The sequence below is a fragment of the Mustelus asterias genome, chromosome 9, assembly GCF_964213995.1.
Source record: "Mustelus asterias chromosome 9, sMusAst1.hap1.1, whole genome shotgun sequence".
NCBI classification, from domain to species: Eukaryota; Metazoa; Chordata; class Chondrichthyes; order Carcharhiniformes; family Triakidae; genus Mustelus; species Mustelus asterias.
In genome coordinates, this window is record NC_135809.1 from 80,088,582 (window position 1) to 80,116,194 (window position 27,613).

General features: G+C 46.5%; 1 protein-coding gene across 1 annotated transcript in view; it reads left to right on the top strand.

Annotated features, from left to right (window-relative positions):
- Positions 1-2,559: 2,559 nt before the first annotated feature.
- Positions 2,560-27,613, top strand: part of creb3l1 (cAMP responsive element binding protein 3-like 1) — a 106,249-nt gene continuing 81,195 nt past the window's right edge. Inside the window, exon 1 of the mRNA XM_078221369.1 lies at positions 2,560-3,088. Within this exon, the coding sequence (XP_078077495.1) occupies positions 2,990-3,088 (99 nt within the window). The 5' untranslated portion in view covers positions 2,560-2,989. The remainder of the gene's footprint in view (positions 3,089-27,613) is intronic.

Sequence of the window (27,613 nt, forward strand, 5' to 3'; positions counted from 1 at the left end):
CCCCCTCCACCCTCTACCCAGAAATGTACCTGTATCACCTGAGGGAGCAAGATGGTCTTCACCTGAGCCGCCACTGGGGGGCATGTGAGAGCTTCCCCATGGAGACTCCCCCAGCTGATCCTTCACCAGTCCTCTCCTTTACATAGAGTGGGTTCTGCTCAATTTCCTAGCAGCTACGCTCTTGTCCGACACAATAGCCACCAGCCATGTGTAACTGATTAGGGCGGCACGTTGGCGCAGTGGTTAGCACTTCTGCCTCACAGTGTCAGGGACCTGGGTTCGATTCCCGGCTTGGGTCACTGTCTGTGCGGAGTCCACACGTTCTGCCGTGCATGGGTCTCCTCAGGGCACTCCAGTTTCTTCCCACAGTCTGAAAGACGTGCTGGTTAGTGCTAAATCCTCCCTCAGTGTTACCCAAACAAATGCCCGAGTGGGGCGACTAAGGGATTTTCGCAGTAACTTCATTACAGTGTTAATGTAAACCTACTAATAAATAAGCTAATTGGGAAGCCAGACATGGCTAATTGTGTGCCTGATTAGTAAATATAAGAGTGAATAATGGACGCTGGCACGATGTGATGTCGCGGCATGTATGGTGGTGGGTTAAAGTTCATTCAGGAAGTCTGAGTCGCTGTGGCAACACACATTTTTACATACATGTTGTAGTTTCAAGCTATAGACAGCGGTGGTAGAGGCGCCAATCTCGTTCCATCCAATGGCCGACCAGAATCTCTGCCATTCTTATCTCCTGTTATTGGTGTGTGTTGGATAGATTTACAGGTTGCTGCTCACTCTAATTGGCTGCATTATGGAAGCACCTTCCCTGGCCATCACATCCTGGAGCTGGACTTGAACCCAGAGTTTCTGACACAGGAGGCGGGGGGGGGGGACACTACCCACTGGAACACAAGACCACTCGCACATATACTTTTTTGTGTGTGAATCATAGAAACCCTACAGTGCAGAAGGAGGCCATTCGGCCCATCGAGTCTGCACCGACCACAATCCCACCCAGGCCCTACCCCCACATATTTACCCACTAATCCCTCTAACCTACACATCCCAGGACTCTAAGGGGCAATTTTTAACCTGGCCAATCAACCTAACCCGCACATCTTTGGACTGTGGGAGGAAACCGGAGCACCCGGAGGAAACCCACGCAGACACGAGGAGAATGTGCAAACTCCACACAGACAGTGACCCGAGCCGGGAATCGAACCCGGGACCCTGGAGCTGTGAAGCAGCAGTGCTAACCACTGTGCTACCGTGCCGCCCGTTTTTTTTCATAGAAACCCTACAGTACAGAAAGAGGCCATTCGGCCCATCAAGTCTGCACCGACCACAAACCCACCCAGGCCTTACCCCTATATCCCTACATATTTACCCACTAATCCCTCTAACCTATGCATCTCAGAACACTAAGGGCAATTTTTTTTTAGCATGGCCAATCAACCTAGCACATCTTTGGACTGTGGGAGGAAACCGGAGCACCTGGAGGAAACCCACGCAGACACGTGCTTGTGGGTAAAATGGTGAGGCAAAATGCAGAGCTGTGAATGCTGTCAGAAGTGTCTTAAATCAATACGCAGCAGTGAAGTACATTTACCTGTGTTGTGGGAAGCACCTTTATAGAGTCGTAGGCTGGAATTGTGCTCGCCCCTCCGCCCACCAGGGGAATCGGAACGGACAAGGGGGTGGACAATGGAAAGGTCCAGTGACCTTGGGCTACATTTTACGGTTTTGTGTCGAGCGAGGCCGTACACTCCCATCAATAGAGTTTTACAGCAGAGGAAGAGGCCCTTCGGCCCATTTGTCTGTGCTGGCCATTGAAGGCCTCTATTAGAAATGCGTGCATGTGGCCCAAAATAGTGTCAGCCAAGTTAACACCTGCATCCAGTTAGTGATTCCTAGTGTAAAGTTAAAGTTTTATTTATTAGTGTCACAAGTAGGCTTACATTAACACTGCAATGAAATTACTGTGAAAATCCCCTAGTCGCCACAAACCGGCGCCTGTTCAGGTACATTGAGGGAGAATTTAGCATGGCCAATGCACCTAACCAGCAGGTGTCTCGGACTGTGGGAGGAAACCGGAGCACCTGGAGGAAACCTACACAAACACAGGGAGAATGTGCAAACTCCACACAGTCACCCGAGGCTGGAATTGAACCCAGGTCCCTGGCGCTGTGAGGCAGCAGTGCTAATCACTGTGCCACCGTGCAAGACTGTGTTGGCAGCACTGCCAAGATGAGGAACTTCGGGATTTGGGAAAGTTTGAACCTCCACCCTAAAGTGCATAGTGTAGAAAACTTGAATATCATTGCAATTTCTGTGATGGACATTTTGATATGTTTGTAATGTTCTTTCAGATGTTTTACCAATCCAGTATATTTAACTGCAAAACAAAAATCACAAACTGCTCTCAAAGCATATGGCAAATCGGGAGTATTTTTACCCAGTGAATGGGATGTTGCTAGGGGTTCTCAACGGGTTAATTGTGGAGAGAGGGGAGTGACGTGATGTCTTGGGGAAAGTGCTGTGAGGAGTGTGTGAACTGGACAGTGACAAAGTGAGTCCGTATGGAGTTCACACAAGGAGAGGGGGAGAGAGAGGGAGAGAGAGACTGCCAAGCGACAGGAGTGTGGATATCGAGTCCAGAATCTGCAGCTGCCCAGCTGTCTGTGCTGAACTGACACATCAAAGACAGACAATCAGAAAGCTCGCACAGAGAAGAGGCAGGGATCACCCTCACTCTCTGGCAGAGGGAGCCTGATAGCGATCAGCCGGCATTGGCAGCGTTTAAACAGCCTCCTCTTCCTCCCCTCCATTCTCAAGGCAGTGAAAGCTCTCTCGCAGCCCCGGAAGAGACAGCGGCAGAGTTTAAAGAGCTTGGGCTCCGAGAGTCAATTAATTCCCCCCCGCCCCCCCCACCCCCTGAGCTACAACATCTGGGAGATCCGAGCGATTGGAGCCTCCCCGTTCCACAGTCACTATGGATATCCTGGATAACTTTGGAGCAGAAAAACTCTTCGCAGCTTCAAGCCTTGTGGATTTGGAAGATTTGAACGAAGCCGATTTCCTCAGTAATGTGGTACGTTGTTGAGAGAGCTGTCAGTTCACCAGGTCACTTTTCCTGCTTGTTCTGCCTCACTCTGTCTCCATCTCTTACAAATATCGTACTTTTTGTTCACTCGATCTTCCATTTACTCCAAGCCATGTGTGCACATATACATACTGTAACACGCAGAAGTATACACACAGAGAAGCACACACACACATACATACAAGCACACAGAATATGCAGACATACAGAACACAGGAACAAACAGGAAGACACATACAGAAACACACAAGTACACATACAAAACTGTGCAGACATGCACACATTTGCACAGAAAGAGACACACACAGAAACACATACAGAATATGCAGACATACTGAATACACAGGAATACACAGACACATACAGAAACACACAAGTACACAGACATGGAACTGTGCAGACATGCACACATTTGCACAGAAATATACAGAAAGAGACACACACAGAAACACATGCACAAACATTCAGACACATGGAGGCACATAGATCCAGGCACAAAAGGAAAAATACATATAAACAGACTCACACAAATAGAAACAGACACAGAGATACACAAAGATATTCACAAACACACACAGATACAAACTTGTACAGACATCTTCACACAGATTGAGTGATAGGGAATTACTGACACATAAGTACACTCACTCATATACACAACACAAAAATACTTACTCACACAGACACACACACACATACATAATCACTCACACACTCACTAAATCATTCATACAATACAGTAACAATTTTTCACACCTCCACATTCACTCTCACACAGACACATGTGCTTCTCAGTTAAATCATACCCCAACAAAGTAAAATGGCAATTGGCTGGCAATAACACCTGTATAAATTTCAGCTGTGATCAATGTATCTGAGTTGACACAGACCATAGTGGGTTCAAAAAATCTGGTCTGAAGGGAAACCAGCAGTGTACCATACTGTACCCCACTGCAGGATATGCCAGGGACTCTGCTGTATCAGGTACAGAACAGAGCTCTGAAAACAGGTCTCATTTAATGGGTGGTCTTTATAATAAATGCAAAGCTGGAATTCCAATTGCAACAGGCACCTTACAATTTGAGAATGTACGTTATGAATTATAGCACCAAGCACTTGGAATATTCAGAAGGGTTAATGAAGAAATTTTTAACTAAATGAACTGTGTGAAAATGGTGGTGGTCGGAGTCTGGCCCCAGTGGGGCAAAGGAGGACAGTGCAGCCCCATTACGGTGAGAGAGGGTCAGTGCAAACCTATCAGAGTGTGTAAGGACAGTTCAGTTCCATTCCAGTGAGTGGGGCAGTCCAGTATCAGTAGAGTGAGTGAGGGACAGTTGAGTCCAATTAAAGTGGTTTGGCACAATTAATTTGTTCTGATTTCATTTGTGCAGCAATTTGGTATTTATAACACTTAAAACACATGCAAATATGGAACTATATTGTGCAGCCTATACTATTCTGTATAGCATAACCTTACTGCTATATTGTAATGTAATTTATCAAGGATAAGATATATGAAAAATCCATGCAAATTGAATACTGTGCTATATAATACTTTGCTCTGAATTGATGGATATCCATAGCTTGTAATGTGGTATATTAAGAAAAAGACATGAAAAATCCTGACAGATTAAATATTGTGCGATATAATACTTTGCACTAAATTGATGAATAATACATAATTTACTATATATGTTACACTATATGGCTAATAGTTTGCATCTCAAAATACATCTATACAGTTCCTATCTTGGTGCATCTATTGTAGTATGATTGATATAATGTGGCTGTCTCTAGTCTTATCTATACTCTTCAATAGAACTCACGCAGGCATTGGTAGTAGATAGAGTAGACGTTACACTCATGATGGATAGCTTAACGATCATTAAAACTGACAGTTCCACAATCCCATATTCTTACATCTCTCCTGCTACCATGATGATAGTCACAGAGAAACTTAGCTTGATCTTTGTTCTTGCTATGTCTTCATTTGTTTGTTGCTGGTTCCTTCTGGCTTAGTTCCCGGTTTGTATTTTGTGTGCTCCCATTTTGTTCCTTTGGTTTCCCCGAGTGTGTTGTCTGGGAAATACTGACTCTTCTTTCGTCCTGTATTCTCCTAACTTGCTTTCGCTGCATGCTCGTTCTCTTGGGGTTCTTTGGGTTTTCTTTTGGAACGTTCCTATTTTGGTTCTGGTTCTTGGTCTGTCTACAGGTTCCTGCTTTGTGTCCCAGGTTATTTAACTCAATAGCACTTTCTCCCCTGTGCGAGAAGGTTGTGAGTGAAGGTGCCTCCAGTTCAGAGATTTGAGTCCATAATTCAGGTTTCGACTTTTGTTTAGTACTGGGAGTTGCTGCACTGTTGGGGGTGCTGCCTTTAGGATGAAGTATTAAACCAAGGGTCTATCCATCCTCTTAAGGTGGATGTGCCACTTTTCAAAAGAAATCAGGCAAATTCTCCCTGTGCTTGGACCAATAGCTCCAAAACCAGATCACCTGCGCATTTCATAGAATCATTCAATCCCTACAGTGCAGAAGGAGGCCAGATTGCCCATCGGGTAGAAGAAGGCTATTTTGCCCATCCCACCCAGGCCTTATCCTCATAACCCCACATAGTTACCCTGCTAATCCCCCTGACACTAAGGGTCCATTTATCATGGCCAATCCACCTAACCTGCACATCTTTGGAGTGTGGGAGGAAACTGGAGCACCCGGAGGAAACCCACACAGACACGGGGAGAACAAGCAAACTCCACACAGATAGTGACCCCAGGCCAGAATTGAACCTGGGTCCCTGGCACTGTGAGGCAGCAGCGCTAACCACTGTGCCACCGTGCCGCCCCACCTCATCAATGTTTGTGGGTTCTGGTTATACACAAATTGGTTGGCATATTTGCTTTTTGCAAATGTGACTACACGGCAGAAGTATGCACTAGTCTTATTTTCCAGTTTATTCTCTCTATATTACTGTTCTGTTTCCCAGTTAATTCATAACTTGTCCCTAGTTTGTACCGTGTCCTGGCTTTTACTTGATGGGTATCCAGTTTTTTATGATCTGTGTATCCATGGTGATGTGTATTCCTGCCTTGTTGCTAGTGTGTGCATGTTCCTGGTGTGTGTGTGTGTGTTCCTGGTGCTTGTCCTGTTATATTCCATGCTGTATTCCCAGTGTATGCCCCTGGTGTGTGCTCGTTATATGTTCATGTTATATTCTTGGTGTACATCCTGGTTTGTTCCTGGTATGGATCCTGTTTTTATTCCTGCTTTGTTCCTGATGGGGATCTTGTTTTTTTTCCTGGCATACATCCCATCTTTTCCCTGTCTTGAACCTGGTTCTGTTTCTGGTTTGTGTCTGGTATGCACCAAGTTTTCTCCTGGTGTTGTTCCAGGTGTTGTCCCTCATTTGTTCCTGGTTCTGTGGTTCCAGGTCTTTGTTCCAGATCTGTTCCTGGTATTGGAATCCGCCTGACACGAAGGGGCAATTTAACATGGTCAATCAACCTAACCCACATACTTTTGGAGTGTGGGAGGAAATCGGAGCACCCGGAGGAAACCCACGCAGACATGGGGAGAATGCGCAAGCTCCACACATGCAGGGGACCCAAGCCGGGAATCGAACCCGGGTCCCTGACGCTGTGAGGCAGCAGTGCTAACCACTGTGTCACCCATGTTGTTCCCGGGATTATTCCCGGGATTGTTCCCGGGATTGTTCCCGGTGTTGTTCCCGGGGTTGTTCCCGGTGTTATTCCCGGTGTTTTTCCTGTTGTGTATTCTTGGTTTGCTCATAGTCAAATGTACCTGAAATCTGTCACGAAATTGAATCTGATTAAACAGCTCCACAGTGTAACAGACTCATCTTTCTGCTCTTTTGTCATTTGTATAAATCTGCATTTTTGTATTTGTGTGTGTGCCTCTGTCTATCTGTTTGTTTCTTTGTCTGTTTGTCCATGTATGTATACATTTATACTGCATCTACAGATATACGCATTGACTACCTATATGGCTTTGCCAAATGTGTGTAGTTTGTGTGTGTGGTGTTATCTGCCTTTATATGTTTGTATGTGTGCCTGTCTGTATGTATTATGAGAGTTTGTTTTTCTCCCTCTCACTATCAACAACAGGTTGCATTTATGTAGTACCTTTAACATCAATAGTACCTCAAAGACCTTCACAGGAGCACAAGGAATAAAATAAATACCAGGGCAAGGGAGGAAATGTTAGGAGGGATGTCCAAAGGTTTGGTCAAATGGTATGTTTTGCGGAGGGTCTTGGAGGAGAAGAGAGAGGTAGAAGAAGGCTGGAGGGAGCCAAGGTGGGGGTGTGAATAGTTGCACAGGGGGTTGGAGTGAAAAGATTAGAAAATTCAGGATGGCACTGAAGAATTTGTGACTGATTCTCCTGTTTACATGAAGCTATGATAAATACAGCAATGGCTCATTAGACCCATCAAATGTACCTTTTAAGAAACATACTTGATAGAGTTCCTGTTTAAGACTTCGATGAACAAAGTGGTGTAATGAGGGGAAATGTGTTGGATACGAGCACAGTGAAAGGTCCCCTTTGTGCTCCCTGTGTCATGTTGTGATCGATGGGGGCAGCGACTCCAAACACTGCTTCATTTAAAAATACACTGATCCTTTCTGTTGGCATCCATGGGGTTTATTTAAACTTTAACCCTGACCGAAGGTTTTCTGCCAAAGTACTTTTCTGTATGCAATCCATGCCTCTACGCCACCCGCCCATGCCAGGTGTCTGCCTTGCCAAGCTTTACACCACCCTGTCCATTCCAGACTGTGCACGACCAGCACTATACACAACCCAACCCGTTATATTTCCTGCTATCTCAAGTTGCATTTTAAGACTTCACACTAGCTGGTCCATATCAAGTCACTGTCGTGCCAGGAATTTACCCAGTCTATCATAGCTTGCTGCTTCTGTGAAGTTTCACTGTTATCCAGCTAATGCTAGGCTTTACACTATCATATGTTACACTCATTATATTCATTGGAGTTTAGAAGAGTGAGAGGGGATCTCATAGAAACATATGAAATTCTAATAGGATTAGACAGGATAGATTCAGAAAGAATGTTCCCGATGGTGGGAGAGTCGCGAACTAGGGGGTCATAGTTTGAGGATAAGGAGTAAACTTATTAGAACTGAGGTGAGGTAAAAATTCTTTACCCAGAGAGTGGCAAATATGTGGAATTCACTGCCACACAAAGTAGTTGAGGCCAAAACGTTGCGTGATTTCAAGAAGGAATTAGATGCAGCTCATGGGGCTAAAGGGATCTAGGGAATTAGATGCAGCTCATGGGGCTAAAGGGATCTAGGGATGTGGGGGGAAGGGGGGATAAGGATATTGAATTTGATGATCAGCCATGATCAAAATAAATAGCGGAGCAGGCTCAAAGGGCTGAATGGCCTACTCCTGCTTCGAGCTTCTATGTTTCAATCCGTACTAAACTTGTTGCCATGGCAGGCTGGGAGGCAGTATCTATACTGTCCAATCTACCCCAGACTGCTGGAGTTGTTGCGGGTGAGTACATTTAAATTTGTACAAATTCCAGCCAGCTCCCATCCGTGCAACACCCTCCACTCTGCCCTGCTGCCATTAGCCCATGCCCACCCACTAGTTTTCTCCTTGCCCTCCCCCTGAATTTATTGTTCCTTCCCTAGGTAAAGTTCCAGCTCTGGATTCATAGGACTGGATTTTGTGGGCTCCAGGGGACTGTTGGCAGACAGGCAGGGTTTGGGGAGAACATTAGAGTGTAATATTGGGTGCCGTGCCAGGGGTGTTGTTCCCACATCTAGCTACCTGCCTCGCCAACTTTAACTAGATGGGGGAGGGGTTGTCTGGAAACCCAACCATCCATTGGCCAATTGAAATCATTAAATAACCAATCGGTGACTACTTCAGAGCCTCTCACATCAAATCCCACCCGTAGAATCACAGAATGCTTACTGGACAGAAGGAGGCTATTCAGCTCATTGTGTCGGTGCTGGGTCTCTGGGACAGCAATTCACCTTGTGTCACATCACTGCCTTTCCCCTTGCCCTGCAAATTCTTTCCCCTATCGATGCTGATGGAATTCCCTTTTGAAAGCCATGGTTGAATTTGCCTGCAACCACACTCTCACGCAGTGCATTCCAGCTCCTAATGGCTCGCTACACAAGTTTTTCCTCATGTTCTTGTTGCTTCTTTTGCCAATTGTCTTAAATCGGCACTCTCGATCCTTCCACCAATGGGAACAGTTTCTCTCTCTCTGCCCAGGCCCTTTGTGATTTTGATTACCTCTGTTAAATCTTCCGACTTCTCAAATTTATCTACGCAACTGGAGATCCTCGGGCGAGATTTTCTGGCCACACTCGCCCCGAAACTGGAAAACCTTGCCTGAGGTCAACAGACCTTTACATGGTCTGACCCCCCCCCCCCCCCCCCCCCCCCCGCCTCCCCCACCCACTCCGATTCCCATGGTGGGCAGGACGGGAAAATCCCCCCCCCTCCCCCGCCCCTCACCTCTGGGACTATTCTCATGAATCTTTTCTGCACCCTTTCTAACGCCTTCACATCCTTCCAAAAATGTGGTGCCCAGAACTGGACACAGTCCATTCGAAGCCAAATTCTTGTGTTATACAAATTCCCTTACTCTCGTACTCTACATCCCGAGTATAAAATCCAGGGTCCTATATGCTTTCTTAACCAACTCTCAACCTTCCCCACCACCTTCAATGATTTGCACACCTCTGCTCCAAGCTTTTTTTACGAGCTCAGTGCACGTTGTCAGGATACTTTACCATGGAGACATCAGTCCTAAGCCCTATCCTGTCTTCACTCTTTATCATACACTTGTCCCTTGCATAGTTCAGCAGTTTCATTTTAAATGATAATGCAATGAAACCCATGGGGACAGCAGATTCTCCTTTACGTTTTACGCTTAGACTGAGATTATTACTCTTAGTCAATATTGAGACAGGTGCAGTTGTTGTCAGATAACTCAGAATCTAATACACATTGCTGGGACAAGATCTATTTCTCCCAACTCTGTGACAGGAATTGCTTAGCATATCCTCAGGGAGGTGGTGGTGTAGTAGTATTGACACTGGCCTAGTAAGCCAGAGACCCAGGGTAATGCTCTGGGGGCCCAGGTTCGAATCCCACCACGGCTGATGGTGGAATTTGAATCCAATCTTGAAAAAATAGTCTGATGATGATCATGAAGTCATAAAAAAAACTCATCTGGTTCATTAAAAGAAATCTGCCGACCTTACCCAGTCTGGCCTACATGTGACTCCCGATCCACAGTCATGTGGGTTGACTCTTAAATGCCCTCTGAAATGGTGATGGCAAGCCACTCATTTCAAGGGCAATTAGGGCTGGGCAACAAATGCTGGCCCAGCCAACGACACCCACACCCCATGAATGAATAACAAAAAAGATGAGGCTGATTTCTATAAGTTATTTATGCAACACCGTTCCTTGACTGGTTTGCAATCGTTCTGATGGGATGAACGCTCTGCATAATTCCTGGGGGGAGAAGTCCACACCATTAGTACATTGGCAGCCTCAAACAGACTGAACGCAAGTACAGGTGCTTGGCAAATGGAAAAGTCACAGCATCGGCCTCTCCTGGAAGACTGGTGCAGAAGTTCAGAGAGGAGAAGCTCTGTGTTTTGTGCTGTTACCTAGCAGTGATTGATGTTGTATTACTGGGGGACTATATTTTATTTGTTTCATTTCAAGGAGCCAGAAGTCGAGGATGGAAAAGTCTGTTAATTTACGAGGTGTCTGTAGTCCCACATTTGAAGCTTTAGCATTTCATACTGTTCGTGTGTCTGAATGATTCGCAATGTTGACGATTTCTGATAGAAGTCATTTATTTCACAGCGTTCTCCCATGGCCCAGCCTCCCTCCTCATTGCATTATCAGGTTAGTCCTCGCCAGGGTTGTCAACCTTCCTGACTTGACCCGGAGTCTTCAGGAATTGAAGACTAACCTTCAGCATACCGCTGCAAGTAGCCCAGGAGAAAAATCATCAGGCACTCAAAAGAGGTGTTCTTATTTTCTTTGGATACTGGCGCTCATTAGTTGCAAGTGTGTTGAGGCCGTGACTGTTTGATTGAGAGTCAGGAAACACCCAGTCAGCTGGCACAGAATGTGTCTGCTTACCAGTTGCCATAGCGAGGCGGTGGATCTGTGACAGTGGTCAGGTCAGGTGGGCATAGGTGAGGCAGGGGTGGTTGAAGGCAGAGGGTCAGGTGGCGAAATGTCCGGGAATACGTCTGACCAAAATTTGCAACTCAAAGATGCAATGTAGGGGAGGCAATGGCCTAGTGGTATTGACGCTAGACTATTAATCCAGAAAGTCAGCTAATGTCCTGGGGACCCGGGTTCGAATCCTGCCACGGCATTTGGTGGAATTTGAATTCAGTAAAAAATATCTGGAATTAAGAATCTCGTGATGACCATGAAACCATTGTCGATTGTCGTAAAAACCCATCTGGTTCACTAATGTCCTTTAGGGAAGGAAATTTGCCGTCCTCACCTAGTCTGGCCTACATGTGACTGCAGAGCCACAGCAATGTGGTTGACTCTCAACTGCCCTCTGAACATAGGGAACTAGGGATGGGCAATAAATGCTGGCCAGCCAGCGACGCTGATGTCCCACGGATGAAGAAAATAAATGTAGGATTCTACTGCAGTCGTTTGACCGCTTTGATAGCCAAGTCACTGAGGAGAAATCTTTTTCTCTCAGAGGGTTGTGTGGCTTCAGAACTCTCTGCCTCAGAAGGCAGGGTCTCTGAATATTTTTAAGGCAGAGGTAGGTAAATTCTTGTCAGGCAAGGGAATCAAAGGTTATTGGAGGTAAATGGGAATATGGAATTCAAAACACAAACATCATCCATGATCTTATTGAATGGCGCAACAGGCTCGAGGGCTGAATGGCCTTCTTCAGCTCCGATTTCATATGTTCATATGTATGTAGCTGTTTCAAACTTCATTGTTGAAACAACACTTTGATATCTCCACTAAACATTTATTGTTCAAGCGATGATTCATAGAAAAAATACACAGCCGCTTCCCACTTCAAATACTCCCCCAAATCAGGCACTACAATATAACCACGGTATCCTTTTTAATGTGAGCATTGTTTGCAAGGCCGGTATTTTTCATCCTTAGTTACCCTCGAGAAGGTGGTGGTGAGCTGCCTTCTTGAACCGCTGCAGTCCCTGAGGCGTAGGTACACCCACAGTGCTGTTAAGGGAAGAGTTCCAGGATTTTGACCCATCGACAGTGAAGGAACGGCGATATATTTCTAAGTTAGAATGGTGAGTGGCTTGGAGGGGAACTTGCAGATGTTGTTTCCATTGCATCTGTTGCCCTTGTGACTTCTGACATTGGAAGGACATATTTGTAAAGTGTTGTCTAAGGAGCCTTGGTGAGTTTCTACACCACAAGTATGTGGTATACACTTCTGCCACTGTGTGTCAGTGGTGGAGAGAGTGAATGTTTAAGGTGGTGGATGGGGTGTCAACAAAGCGGGCTACTTTGACCTGAATGATGTTGAGTGTAGTTGGAGAAGCTCTCATCCAGGCAAGTGGAGAGTTTTTCATCACACTCCTGACCTGTGCCTTGTAGATGGTGGATAGGCTTTGGGAAGTCAGGAGGTGAGTTACTTGCTGCAGTATTCCTAGCCTCTGACCTGTTCTTGTAGCCATGGTATTTATATGGCTGGTCCAGTTCAGTTTCTGGTCCAGGTTAACCCCCAGAATGCTGGTAGTGGGGGATTCAGCCTTGGTAACATGATTGAATGTCAAGGGGCAATGGTTAGATTCTCTCTTGTTGGAGACGGTCATTGCCTGGCGCTTATGTGGTGCAAATGTTACTTGCCATTTTTCAGCCCAAGCCTGGATATTGTCCATGTCTTGCTGCACGTGGACTCAGACTGCTTCCGTATCTGAGGAATGGTGCTGAATATCCCTACTTCTAACTTTGTGGTGGCCGGAAGATCCGTGATGGAGCAGCCAAAGGTTGGGAATCAGAATTCCTGCAGCAATGTCCTGGGGCAATGGGATTTGGAGTCAAATTTATCTCACTGTGCTGTTGGCTGCTGCAAAGTGAGTAGGAGCTATCCTTGAGCGGTTGGCTCTCCCGTCTGTCAATAGCAGTGCCTGTCTCACTGTGTTTCTCATGATGATCTGACCAAGTTCGACAAGTCACACCACTGGGATATGGATGGTTTGGGACTGTTCATTAATGAGTTTCAAGGGTCTCCGTCCTTCATAGCCCTATCCCCACACGACTCTCATTGTTACTGTTGATCAATATCGAACGGGCCTGTGCCTACTATCTGTGTACATTAACTCAGCAATGTTCTGGGCTGATGGCTGCTCAGCTCTACAATGAACAGAGGGTGCCCACTCCTCATTCCTTGAGTAGAGCCGATCTGGCCATTCACTGTATCTCAGGCCTAAGGGAAACTTAACATTACCCAGTGCAAACTTGCTGTCAGATGTAACCAGGTTAATGAGGCTCCTTCCAGGAATATGTTTATGCCAGGATGTAACAAGAACATTGGATATGGATGGGTATCTCCAATTTCATGTCCATGTGGGAAACTCTCCTCGCCCCGACACCGCCCCCCCCCCCCAAACCTACCCCCCCACCTACCCCGCCATTAAGAGGCTTCAGGGTGGATCTGTTTTTCCTTGTCCTCTCTCTCTCTCTCTCGAGATGGTTTCAAAATGCCAGACTGTCTGAAGAACTTGCTCTGTCTCTCATCAGAGTGGAACCTGGTTACTGTCACCCACTCGAGGTCCTGACTGTTGCAATGCTGCCTGTTAGTTGCTGTGGATCATCAGATATCTTGCCAGAACTGCTGCTGAGGTTCGAAGGTCTTCGCTTCAAGCAGAGACTCAGTTCCAACAATTATTCAATACCAGTAACCCTTGTTCATCTTGGAGTAAAATTCCTGCTGAACTACAGGCATCTTTTGTGCTGTGAACTTCAGGTTTGAGTCCGCCAGGCTCCAAATTGAGACAATACAATCTCGTTTCACAGGTCAGCAACTCTTTTAGCCGTTAGGGAACAGGAGACTTTAACTTTGTGAGTCTATGAGAATAAATGCAACCAAATTTATTCAATTTCCATTGAATTAGCCGAACCCACTCAATTGCCTTTGAGTTAACCAGTGACACACACATTGCAAAAGCAAACAAACTGGAAAGTACTTTTTAAAAATTATTTTATGGGACATGGGCATCGCTGGCTAGCCAGCATTTATTGCCCATCCCTAATTGCCCTTGAGGGACAATTAAGAGTCAACCACATTGCTGTGGGTCTGGAGTCACATGTAAGCCAGACCAGGTAAGGATGGCAGATTTCCTTCCCTAAAGGACAGATGGGTTTTCACAACAATGGTTTCATGACCATCATTAGACTTTTAATTCCAGATTTTTATTGAATTCAAATTTCACCATCTGCCGTGACGGGATTTGAACCCAGGTCCCTAAAGCATTACTCTGGGTCTCCGGATTACTGGGGCACTGCCTACTACTGTTTAAAGAGATGGGCGCGATCTTACTGCCCACTCATGCCACACTCCCACTGCGGCGAAGCCAAATCTCCGTTCACTGCAGCGAGATGGGAAAACCCCACTGGCGTGAATGGTCAGAAAATTCCAGCCATGGTGTTGTTTCATTGGCTGATAAGCTCACTACCAGAAAGAACCTGCTTTGAAAATTCAGCTGCTGCTGATTTTGTGGCCTTGAGCTGCAGCCATTTTGATTCCAAGGTTTACATTTAAGGTTAAAGGTTAAAGGGTAAAGCAGCAGAAGTGGTCACTGATGATTCACACCATCGTATCTTTTGCTGGTTTCACTGAAGAAGAAGAACTTGAATTGATACAGCACCTTTCGCAAGCTCGGAACATTTCCAAAGTGCTTAACAACCCGTGATGAAACCCTTTTGAAGTTGTTCAGGTCACACGAGGAGGAGTAAAAGTGACTCACCTTGCCCTCCCACTTCTGACCATAATAAGTTTTTTTTGTGAAGGTAGTTATTTGCTCAATATCTTAAACTTTTAAGTGCTGGTTATAAAGATAGTAGTCTGGCAGGCTTTCCTGAGTCTAAAATAAAAAGAGGTTCATCTCATCAGGTCTGACAGCATCTGTGGAGAGAGAATAGAGCCAATGTTTCGAGTCGAGATGACCCTTCGTCAGAGCTCTGGGGGGAGGATGCCTTTCATTGCTGAGGGGTTGGTGGTGCTTCCTGGAGCCTCAGGAAGTCCTTGCTTGTGAGGACCTGTATGAAGGCCTGCCCACCGCAGATCCAGCTGGGAGACAGGTGAATAGTGAGAGGTATTTGAATCAGCCTGCAAGCCTGCTAATTATATGTTAACTGGCCAATTTGAATATTTTTCAGTGAGCAGGAATCCAATCGGAGCCGGCGGACTGGGAGCATCACAACGGGTTTGGAACCCGGTGCAAAACCTATTTTTTGCCTGACGCCTGATTCTCCAGGCCATCGTTATTCTTGCTGGAAGCCAACGGGTCCAGACATTCCCCTGTTATCTTTAAATACATAACCCTTCTTTTTCAGGAGTTGATGAATTTTGCTTCTTAAATTCCTTTCAATGGAAATTCACTATCTCTGTGCTGGATTCTTAAACTGTAAGAGATCGGGTCTTAACTTGGGATAGAAGAGAAGAGAGATTGGCAACTTTTCCAGACTACTGACTACTACTGTTCCAGTAGCTTATGTGTAGATGAACAAATTCAAAAATGGTTACCCCAGTCACATGACCTCTTTCTCCATAATGATCTCAGAAGGTATTTGTTTGGCTGATAACAGGACTGACTGTGGCTTATTTCATATGGCTGAGGTGAGATTCTGTAATGCTCCAGCTATTAACTCTTGAATATCCATTAGCCACCTTGATGAAAAAGAAAGAACACCTTTCCATGCAGCTATTGTCCAAGTAGACTTCCTGTCTCCGCTTGAAAGATAGCTACTCCCTAGAATTTCTGGGCCATAGTGAAACACAGCACCCAGTTAGAATTCAATAAGCTTCCACAAACAGTAATATACTAAAGATCAGGTCATCTCTTTTTATCATAGAATCCCTACAGTGCAGAAGGAGGCCATTCGTCCCATCAAGTCTGCACCAATTCTCTGACAGAGCATCTTACCCACGTCCTATCCCCATATTTACCCACTAATTCCCCCTAACCTACACATCTTTGGACACCAACGGGCAATTTAACATGGCCAATTCACCTAACCTGCACATCTTTGGAAAGTGGGAGGAAACTGCAGCACCCGGAGGAAACCCACGCAGACACGGGAAGAACGTGCAAACTCCACACATACAGTGACCCGAGGCCGGAATTGAACCCGGGTCCCTGGAACTGTGAGTCAACAGTGCTAACCACTATGCCACTGTGCCGCCCATGGTGTTGGTCAAGGATAAGTAGTGGCCTGGATGCCAAGGATAACTGCCCTGCTCCTCTTTAAGATAGTGTCACCGGATCTTTTAATTCCACCTGAGGGGGCAGATGAGGTCTCAGTTTAAGGTGTCATCCAGAAGATGGCACCTCCAACAATGCGGCACTCCCTGATTACTGCACTGGATTGATTGTCAGCCTGAGTCCTTTGCTGAAGAATTGAAGTGGGGCTTGAACTCAAAGCCTTGACTCAGATGTGAGTGCGCTCTGATTGGATCACCTGTCAGGCAGGCCTGTGGCAGCAAAGGGGTTAACTCACCTCAGCAACAGGCAGCCCATCAGAAATAAAGCTCCACAACCCCCAGCTGGCCCTGCGCAGTCATTTCCGTCAAAGTCCTTTATTAAATGCTGAAAACAGATGTTGTATTAACTCAATTTAACAGCCCTTTAATATTCCACTGAGCTGTCAAAAAAGCAACTGAGAGGGAGACAAGAAATCTCTTTATTTCCTCACCAAGGAAGCTCCAGCCATAACTATCTCATCCCACCCACCAAGATCGCAAGAGGAATGAGGTCTGGGTGACCCTTCCTTGTTGCTGTTTGCATTATTAGCTTTGATTATTTCTAACTTTTCCTTTCCACCATCTCCCCAGCCCCCTCACTAATCTGCTCACACCCTCCCACCCCAGTCAAGTTCAAGGAGGAGTCTCCACCGAGGTCATTATTTGGTCTGAGGTGTCTTTATGAGTTGGCCTGCAGGGAACCAGAGGTGGAGAAGGGGCTGAGGGTGGATGAGTGAAGAGAGAAATCTCCCACTGACTCCCCCTCTGTGTCCCAGGGGAGCAGCTGACCTGAAAGCCTTGGAAACATAGAAACTAGAAACATAGAAACTAGTAGGCCATTCAGCCCTTCGAGCCTGCTTCGCCATTCATTTTGATCATGGCTGATCATTGAATTCAATATCCTTATCCCCCCCTTCCGCCCATATCCCTTGATCACTTTAGCTTCAAGAGCTGCACCTAATTTCTTCTTGAAATCACACAACATTTTGGCCTTAACTACTTTCTGTGTAGTGAATTCCACAGATTCACCACCCTCTGGGTGAAGGAATTTCTCCTCACCTCAGTCCTAAAAGGTTTACCCCTTATCCTCAAACTATAAGCCCTAGTTCACGACTCCCCCTCCATTGGGAACATTCTTTCTGAATCTACCCTGCCCAACCCTGTTAGAATTTTATAAGCTTCTATGAGATCCCTTCTGACTCTTCTAAACTCCTGTGAATATAATCCTAATTGACTTAGTCTTTCCTCATATGATAGATCCCAGGAATCAGCCTGGTAAACCTTCGCTATGTTCCCTCTATAGCAAGGACATCCTTCCTCAGATAAGGAGACCAAAACTGCACACAATACTCCAGATGTGGTCTCACCAACACCCTAAACAATTGCAGCAAAACATCTCTAACCCTATACTCAAATCTTTTGCTATGAAGGCCAACATACCATTTGCCTTCTTTACTGCCTGCTGTACCTGCAACCTACTTTCAGTGAGTGATGCACGAGGACACCAAGGTCTCGCTGAGTATCCACCTGTCTCAATTTACACATCAATTCAAGTGATTCTGGAGTTGAGAGGGTTGGCTTATGAGGAGAGATTGAGTAGACTGGGACTATACTCATTGGAATTCAGAGGAATGAGGGCAGATATTATAGAAACATATAAGATTATGAAGGGAATAGATAAGGTAGAAGCAGGGAGGTTGTTTCCGCTGGCGGGTGAAACTAGAACTAGGGGGCATGGCCTCAAAATAAGGGGGAGCAGATTTAGGCCTGAGTTGAGGAGGAACTACTTCACACCAAGGGTTGTGAATCTGTGGAATTCCCTGCCCAGTAAAGCAGTTGAGGCTACCTCATTGAATGTTTTTAAGGCAAGGATAGATAAATTTTTGAACAGTAAGGGAATTAAGGGTTATGGTGAGCGGGCAGGTAAGTGGAGCTGAGTCCATGAAAAAAATCAGCCATGATCTTATTGAATAGCAGAACAGGCTCAAGGGGCCAGATGGCCTACTCCTGCTCCTAGTTCTTACGTTCTTATGTTTCACAATACTTGACAGCCCTGACCAATGGTAAAGTTGCCACATCTGTTAGAGCATCCTGTCTCTCACCCCTCTATCTGATATCTTGCCTGTCTTGTCTCTCTCTCAAACTTCTGTCAGTTTTGCTTTCGTTTCCTCTGATCGGTTTATTTTTGCTTTCTGATCTATTTCTATGGTTTCCCCCGGTTTATTTTTAAACTGCTGCTTCAACTCAGCGTTTGAGGGTTGTTTCTGCTCCACAAATAATGTCCATCAAAAGCTGATGCAATCAGTGCTGAAAATGTAAATCAGATCTGATTTATAAACAAATACCACATGGGGCAGCAAGGGGAAAAAAGGGAAAAGTTTGCATTTCTACAGCACCTTTCACGACCCCCGGACATTGCAAAGCAAATGAAGTACTTAGGTGGATTAGCCATGGTAAATGCATGGGGTTATGAGGATAGGGCAGGGTAGGGGACCTGGGTAAGATATTCTGTCAGAAAGTCCATGTAGATGTGATGGGCCGAATGGCCTCCTTCAGCACTGTAGGTATTCTGTGGTACTGCACTACACTGCACTGTGCTCAAGTTCTGGAGTAGGAGCCCGAATCCACAACCTTTTCACTTAGATGCTACCAACCAAGCCATGGCTGATACAGAGAAAAATGAGAATGGTGTTCCCCATTTTGAGACAGGGGCTAGCAGGCAGACGAGTGGGTTGATTACTGAAACTAAGATCAAAGCGAAAGATAGTTATTGTGCTCTCATTGATTTGCAACAAGAGTTGACCCTGACCCTTTAAATACCAATGATGATGCACACCCATGTGTTTGTCATTCACCCTATAGTTACATTGTCAATACATTAACATCATAAGATGTATTGAGATGGATAGAAAACTGATTGGCAGAGAGGAAACAAAAAGTAGGAATTAATGGGCCCTTTTCAATTTGGCAGGCAGTAACTAGTGGGGTGCCACAGGGATCGGTGCTGGGACCCCAGCTATTCACAATATATATTAATGATTTGGATGAGGGAACAAAATGCAATATCTCAAAGTTTGCAGATGATACCAAGTTGGGTGGGAGGGTGAACTGTGACGGGAATGCAGAGATCCTTCAGCATGATCTGGACAGTTTGGCTAAGTGGGCAAATCAATGGCAGATGCAGTACAGTTTGGATAAATGTGAGGTTATTCACTTTGGAAGCAATAACAAGAAGGGAGGTTACTACCTGAATGGCTGTAAGTTGGAAGAGGGAAGTGTGCAGTGGAACCTGGGTGTCCTTGTGCACCAGTCACTGAAGGTAAGCATGCAAGTTACTACAGCAAGCAGTAAAGAAAGCAAATGGCATGTTGGCCTTCATTGCGAGAAGTTTCGAGTACAGGAACAGGGATGTGTTGTTGCAATTATACAGGGCCATGGTGAGGCCACACCTAGAGTATTGTATGCAGTTTTGGTCTCCTTTTCTGAGGAAGGATGTTCTTGCTCTCGAGGGAGCGCAGCGAAGGTTTATCAGGCTGATTTCAGGGATGACGGGACGGGTGAGGAGAGATTGACTAGGTTAGGATTGTTTTCGCTGGAGTTCAGATGAATGAGGGGGATCTCATAGAGACCTATAAAATTCTAACAGGACTAGACAGGGTAGATGCAGGGAGGATATTCCTGATGGTGGGGGAGTCCAGAACCAGGGGTCACAGTCTGAGGATTCAGGGTAGACCATTTAGGATGGAGATGAAGAGACATTTCTTAACCGAAAGATTAGTGAGCCTGTGGAATTCAGTGCCACCGGCAGTAGTTGATGCCAAAACATTGAATGTATTCAAGAGGCAGCTAGATATAGCACTTAGGGTGAATGGGATCAATGGGGAGAAAACAGGATTAGGCTATTGAGTTGGACGATCAGCCACGATCGTGATGAATGGTGAAGCAGACTCGAAGGGCTGAGTGGCCTCCTCCTGCTCCTATCTTCTATGTTTCTATAACTCCACTGAATCAGTGTTACCAGTATTGCAATAGAGAAAAGTTTTATCGCTTTTTTTCATTAGTCTCACATGTAGGCTTACATTAACACTGCGCTGAAGTTACTGTGAAAATTCCCTAGTCAGCACATTCAGGCTGTTCGGAGAGGGAGAATTTAGTGTGGCCAATGCAGCTAACCAGCACGTCTTTCGGACTGTGGGAGGAAACAGGAGCACCCGAAGGAATCCCACGCAGATATGGGAAGAACACGCAGACTCTGCACAGATAGTGACAATAGACGGGAATTGAACCCGGGTCCCTGGCGCTGTGAGGCAGTGATGCCAACCACTGTACCACCGTGCCGCCCTGTGGCAGAGAAGCTGGATGATTACTTTCTGTCTGCCTTCACTGAGGACGAGACAAGGAATCTCCCAGAATCAGAGATCCAAGGGATGAGGGAGAATGAGGTATTGATGGAAATTTGTAATAGTAAGCTGACTGGAGAAATTCATGGGACTGAAGGTTGATAATTCCCGGGACTTGACAATATACATTGCAGAGTGTTGAAAAGGTTTGCTATAGAGATAGTGAATGCTTTGTACATCTACACTTAATAATCCCTCACCATTTAGGTAATACTCTGTACATCTTTTCCTCTTACCAAAGATTATAACCTCACATTTTTCCACATTATATTCCATCTGCCATGTTCTTGCTCACTCACTGGGTGGGATTTTCCGTTCGTGCTCACCCCAATACCAGAAAATACTGCCCGAGGTCAACAGACCTTTGCATGGTCTGCCCCCCCCCCCACCCCCCCCTCCCCCCCCACACCCCGCTCCCCCCCCCACCCCCCCGCTATGATTCCCGTGGTGGGCAGGACAGGAAAATTCCTCCACTAAGTCTGCCCAAATCCTCCTGTCGCTGCTTTACATCCCCCCTCCACCTTTCACAAGCTTAAAACCTATATTAACTGTCCTAATATAACCTGAAACGATGGGCGGAATTTTCCAGACCCCCTCGCTGATGAGATTTTCCAGCCCCACCGAAGTCAATGGACCTTTGAATGGCTCACCGCAATTTCCTGCCCTGCCTCTGCCATGACCAGGCTGAACAATTCCGCCCATTAACTCTGTTTCTCTCCCCACAGATGCTGCCAGGCCTGCTGGGTATTTCCAGAATTTTCTGTTAAAGAAAAAAGGTAAAGTTGCCATAGTCCCAGATAACCATAAGTTGCTCTCCCCTTTGAGTGGAAAAGCTGACTGGTGGTGATTTAACCTGAGGATCACCACGCCTCAGGCGAGGGGCAAGGTTGAGAAGGTGGAATTATTCATGAATAACCTCATATAAGAAAAGCACTAGCTTGTAATTCCTTCACATCTCTGCCTCTGTAAACATTGTTATCCTACCTCTTTAGCCCTCTCTGCTATAACACTCCCCATCCTAATGTTTTCCATTGTAGCACTATTTCTGTTATGCACCCGCCTATTGTAACACTCCATTGCAGTAACTGCACAAGCACATTTAACTGCATAATGCAAATAGCAAAGACATTTATTTTAAACAGTCAAGCCCCAAGGTAAAGTAAATTGGTTGGAGATTACTTGTGATAGATGATGCTTTGCAGGTTATCAGTGTAGAGGATACTAATTAAGTAAGGACAAGTTTAAACTCTTACAGAGACAGCTGTGTAGGTATTTAGTCTAAATAGAATACCAATATAAAAAGCTACAGGCCACAACAAATCCGTCCGCTGCCTGCCACACTCATTACGTAATCCAGATACTGACTGATTTCATTAACGTATCCTTGACTTGCACATACCTGCGTTCAGCTGCTCTGAGTTGGCTTCCTCCCATCTACCACTCTTTTCATACGAACATTCATTCTGAATTGAGCCATTAATAAACCAGGGGAACTTGGCAATGCAGCATATTCCCGCACTATATGGAGAAGCTTTGAGCAGCTTGTAGCTGAAATCTTGACTGAGGTGACCACGGGATTTGAACTGTGATCCAGTGTATTTATTAAAACACCACTGTCTGTGTGTGATCCACTACATGATACACAACCACAGCTGTGTTATCCAGTGTATGAGACACGCTCCTAGCTATGTGTCTGATCTATGAGTAGCTCACTGCTAGTTGTGTGTGATTCACTGTCTGATACACTGCAACTTATGTGTGGCTACTATGTGACACACACACAAAACTCTGTGTGATCCAGCGTGCGACAGAATTATGTATTATCTACTGTGTGATCCACTCTTAATTGTGATCCACTGTGTGATACACACCTAACCGTGTGATTCAGTGTTTGACACATTCCTTAACATGTGTGTGATCACTGTTTGATATACTCCCAGCAATGTGGGATCCACTGTGTGTCACACTCTTTGACATGTGTGATCATTGTTTGATGTACTCCTAGCAATGTGTGATCCACTGTGTGATGCACCTTAGCAACATGTCATCCACTGTGTGCCAAACTCTCAGGGTGTGTGATCCACTGTGTGATCCACTCCTAGCTAATAGGGATCCACTGTGTGTCACACTCCTAATTGCAAGTGATCAGTTGTGTGACACACTACTAGGTGTGTGTGATCCAATGTGTGGGACACGCCTAGCAATGTGCCACTCTGTATCTTAGTAATTCTAATCGAGAAGAGGATTGTTAATTCATCTGGTTAGATATGCAGTAAAGGTGCGTTTTTCTTAACCTCTGAGGCTATCTGAATTTCTGATTTGAACAAAGCTTTATCATTACATTACCGCCTTGTTTATTGATATGGGTGATAGCCACACAGACGTTTAGCAAAGTACTAACATTCTCAGTGATGACATGACGAAGTGACAGTCGGAGATGATGGGTGGGACTTTTCTCCCTGTCTGCGGCATGTTTGGCAGCGGTGGGAGGTGGTGCCCACTGGCTGGTGGTGGGATCTTATGGTCCCACCATTGTCAATAGGGTTTCCTGTTGAACGCACCCATCACCGGCAGGAAACCCACGTGGGTAAACTTTCCCGTTCCGCCCACCACGGGAATCGTAGCGGGCGAAAGGCAGACCATGGGAAGGTCCATTGAGCTCGGGCGGGATTTTCCGGTTTTGGGCAGGAAAATCCGGTCCACGGTATGGGTGTGCTGTCGGCAGGACCATGAGGTCCCTCCGGCAGCAAGATTTTGGTGATTATGATAGGCAGACGTGGCTCATGAAGGCAAGTATCTCGCATGCTTTCTTGACCACCTTTGGTACCTGCCCAGTCACACTCAGGGGTCTGTGTTCATGCAATCTTACCATGGCCAATCCACCTAACCTGCACATCTTTGGGCTGTAGGAGGAAACCGGAGCACTTGAAGGAAACCTACGCAGACATGGAGAGAACATGCAAATTTCACAGTCACCCAAGGCTGGAATTGATCCCGAGTTCCTGACGCTGTGAGGCATGAGTGCTAACCATTATGCCACGGTGTCATGTGATGCGCTATCAATTAGGCAAAAGACTACTTGGGTGCCAATACAACTGTAGGCTTTTATTCATTACAGAACCAGGACCACATCCCAACAGATAACCAACCCGAACTGAACAAGGGGGAGGAAACAGCCACCTTTATACTAGGTGACAAGGGGAGGAGCCGAGCCGGCAGGGGATGTGTCCAGGCATGACAAACACACAACGGTGGTCCAGGCAGGACAAAGGCACAACTGAAGTCCACCACATTCACCCCTCTTTTAAAAAAAACAACACGGGGTGAAGCGGAAACAATATCACAAGTTCAGACGAACCGGTGGCTTGATCCGCCGTCGCGATCGTCGTAGTGCAGGTTGCAGAGTCGTCCGAGCAAGGAGCGGTGTCAGCCCAGGCTCCATGCAGTGAGCGTCGAGAGGAGGCGTCAGGTGGTGTGAGGCGGACCCATCCATCGTCCTGTCCAGTAGTCGGGTACTGCGTGGCGACAGCACCGGCGACTCAAGTGAGCTGTACATAGGAGTGAGAGGAGTGAGCTGTGGCCCTGGTGGTGTATGGAGAACAGGGGGAACTGGGGCTGGGTGGTGGAGGGACGTAGTGGGCTCTGGGCACACAATATAGGAGACTGGGACTGAAGGGGGGAGGGACGTAGCGGTCTCTGGGCGCACAACACAAGGGACTGGGACAGTGGGGCGGAGGGACGTGGTGGCCTCAGGGGCACCCACGGGTGCCAAGTCACGGACAGAGACTGTGTCCTCCCGCCCATCAGGGTACCCTACGTAAGCGTATTGAGGATTAGCGTGGAGCAATTGGACCTTCTCGACCAAGGGGTCTGCCTTATGGGTCCGGACATGCTTCCGAAGCAGAACGGTCCCCGGGGACATCAGCCAAGCTGGGAGCGAAGTACCCGAGGAGGACCTTCTGGGGAAAGTGAACATCCGCTCATGAGGGCTCATATTGGTCACTGTACACAAGAGTGACCTAATTGAATGTAATGCGTCTGGGAGGACGTCTTGCCAACGGCTGACTGGAAGGCCCCTAGACTGTAGCGCTAATAGAACAGCCTTCCAGACAGTTGCGTTCTCCCGCTCTACTTGACCATTACCCCTGGGGTTATAGCTAGTGGTGCGGCTGGAGGCAATGCCTTTGGCGAGCAGGGACTGCCGCAGCCCATCACTCATGAAAGAGGACCCACGGTCGCTATGAACATAGGATGGGAAGCCGAACAGGGTGAAGAGCGTGTTCAGGGTCCGAATCACCATGGCCGAGGTCATGTCCGAGCAGGGGAAGGCAAAAGGGAAACGCGAATATTCATCGATGACATTCAGAAAATAAATATTGCGGTTAGAGGAGGGGAGGGGGCCTTTAAAATCAATGCTGAGGCGCTCAAGTGCGCGAGTGGCCTTTATAAGTTGGGCCCCACCTGGCCGGTAGAACTGCGGCTTGCACTCAGCGCAGACCCTGCATTGCCTGGTAATCGTCCGAACTTCCTCAGGGGAGTAGGGCAGGTTATGGGATTTGACAAAGTGGAAACATCTGGTGACACCCGGGTGACAGAGATCGTTATGAAGGGACTGTAGCTGATCCAGTTGGGCGCTGGCACATGTTCCACGGGACAGGGCATCTGGGGGCTCATTGAGCTTCCCAGGCCGGTACATGATGTCATATCTATAGGTGGAGAGCTCAATCCTCCACCGCAAGGTCTTGTCATTTTTGATCTTGCCCCTCTGCCTGGTGTTGAACAGAAAGGCAACTGACCGCTGGTCCGTAATTAAAGTGAACCATTGGCCTGCAAGGTAATGGCGCCAGTGCCGGACGGCTTCCACGATGGCCTGGGCCTCCTTCTCAACCGAGGAGTGTCGAATCTCAGGGCCTTGTAGGGTCCGGGAAAAAATGGGCACCGGACAGCCCCTTTGGTTAAGGGTGGCGGCTAGGGCAAAGTCAGACGCATCACTTTCCACTTGGAATGGGATGGATTCATCCACAGCATGCATCGCGACTTCGCGATCTCCGCTTTGATGTCGGTCAAATGTAATGAATAAAATTGATGCGCTATCAATTAGGCAAAAGACTACTTGTATGCCAAGACAACTGTAGGCTTTTATTCATTACAGAACCAGGAGCACATCCCAACAGATAGCCGACCCGAACTGAACAAGGGGGAGGAAACAGCCACCTTTATACTAGGTGACAAGGGGAGGAGCCGAGCCGGCAGGGGATGTGTCCAGGCATGACAAACACACAACGGTGGTCCAGGCAGGACAAAGGCACAACTGAAGTCCACCACACCATGTTATTACTGAAGTATTTGTCTAGGCCGAGTAGTGCTGGGGTATGTTACAGGATACATAACACAGGAAAGAAAGACTTGGATTTACATATTACCTTTTACATTGCAATCGAGTTAATTTACTTTTGCCTCAGGGGAAAGATGGTTAGCAACTCATCCAAAATATGGCAGATCTGACAGCACAGTCCCTGGTCAGCCTAGATTTACTCCTCAAAAGCCTTGGAACTCACAACTTCCTGACAGAGACAAGTGTCAGCACAGAGCCACTGTATTCATGGCTTTACTGAACACAAGTCTTTATTAACCCAGTTCCTGAAAGTGCTTCTCTAAGTAATGATCACACCATCAAACATACAGCTTCTACAAGCACCATAGAATCGAGAATCCCTACAGTGCAAAAGGAGGCCATTCGGCCCATCAAATCTGCACCGACTCTCTGACTAAGCATTTTACCTCAGCCCACACCCCGCCCTATCCCTGTAATCCCACACATTTACCTTGCTAATCTTCCCAAACTACACATCTTGGGATGCTAAGGGGCAATTTTGTATGGCCAATGTACCTAACCTGGGCATTTTTGGACTGTGGGAAGAAACACGAGCACCCGGAGGAAACCCATACACTTTTTTGTTTCTCTTATGTTACCTTAAGTGATAGATAATTATAACTCAGAAAATTAGGTCCATGAAATTTCTACGTTATCCAGTTTTGAGATGTTAGCCACCTATACTCTTTCTATTTAAAGCCAGACACGGGGGAGAATGTACAAACTCCACACAGACAGTCACCCAAGGCCGGAGTTGAACCCGGGTCCCTGGCCCAACCACTGTGCCACCGTGCCGCCAGTATCTGAAGCTATATGTAAGCCTGTTAGCTGTGAATTCCAGAGCACACACTAGGGAAAAGCCAGGTGAGGAAAGGAGTGAACAGTTCTCATGTTTCAGTGTTGTCAAATGTACCTTGACATCTCTGAATCTTGCTGCCACATTGCTGAGGTTAGATGGATTAGCCATTTTGTTCTATTAGTTGACCTGCTGTGTTTGTTGTCATAAGTGGTCATGTCAGGCTGACCTGATAGACTCACTCCACAGGGCTACATGCTCTGAATCTCTGAGGCTGCACATCAAGGTTAAGGTCCGTTCTGGTGTCTATACTTTATCACTTTGTTGGACACAGATAAAGGTGATATTAGGACATTAGGTTGGTCCAAGTGATGAGTTTAAAGGAAGACAGGGAGGTGGAGATGGGGAGAGGTATAGGTTTTAGAATTCTGGAGTATGGGT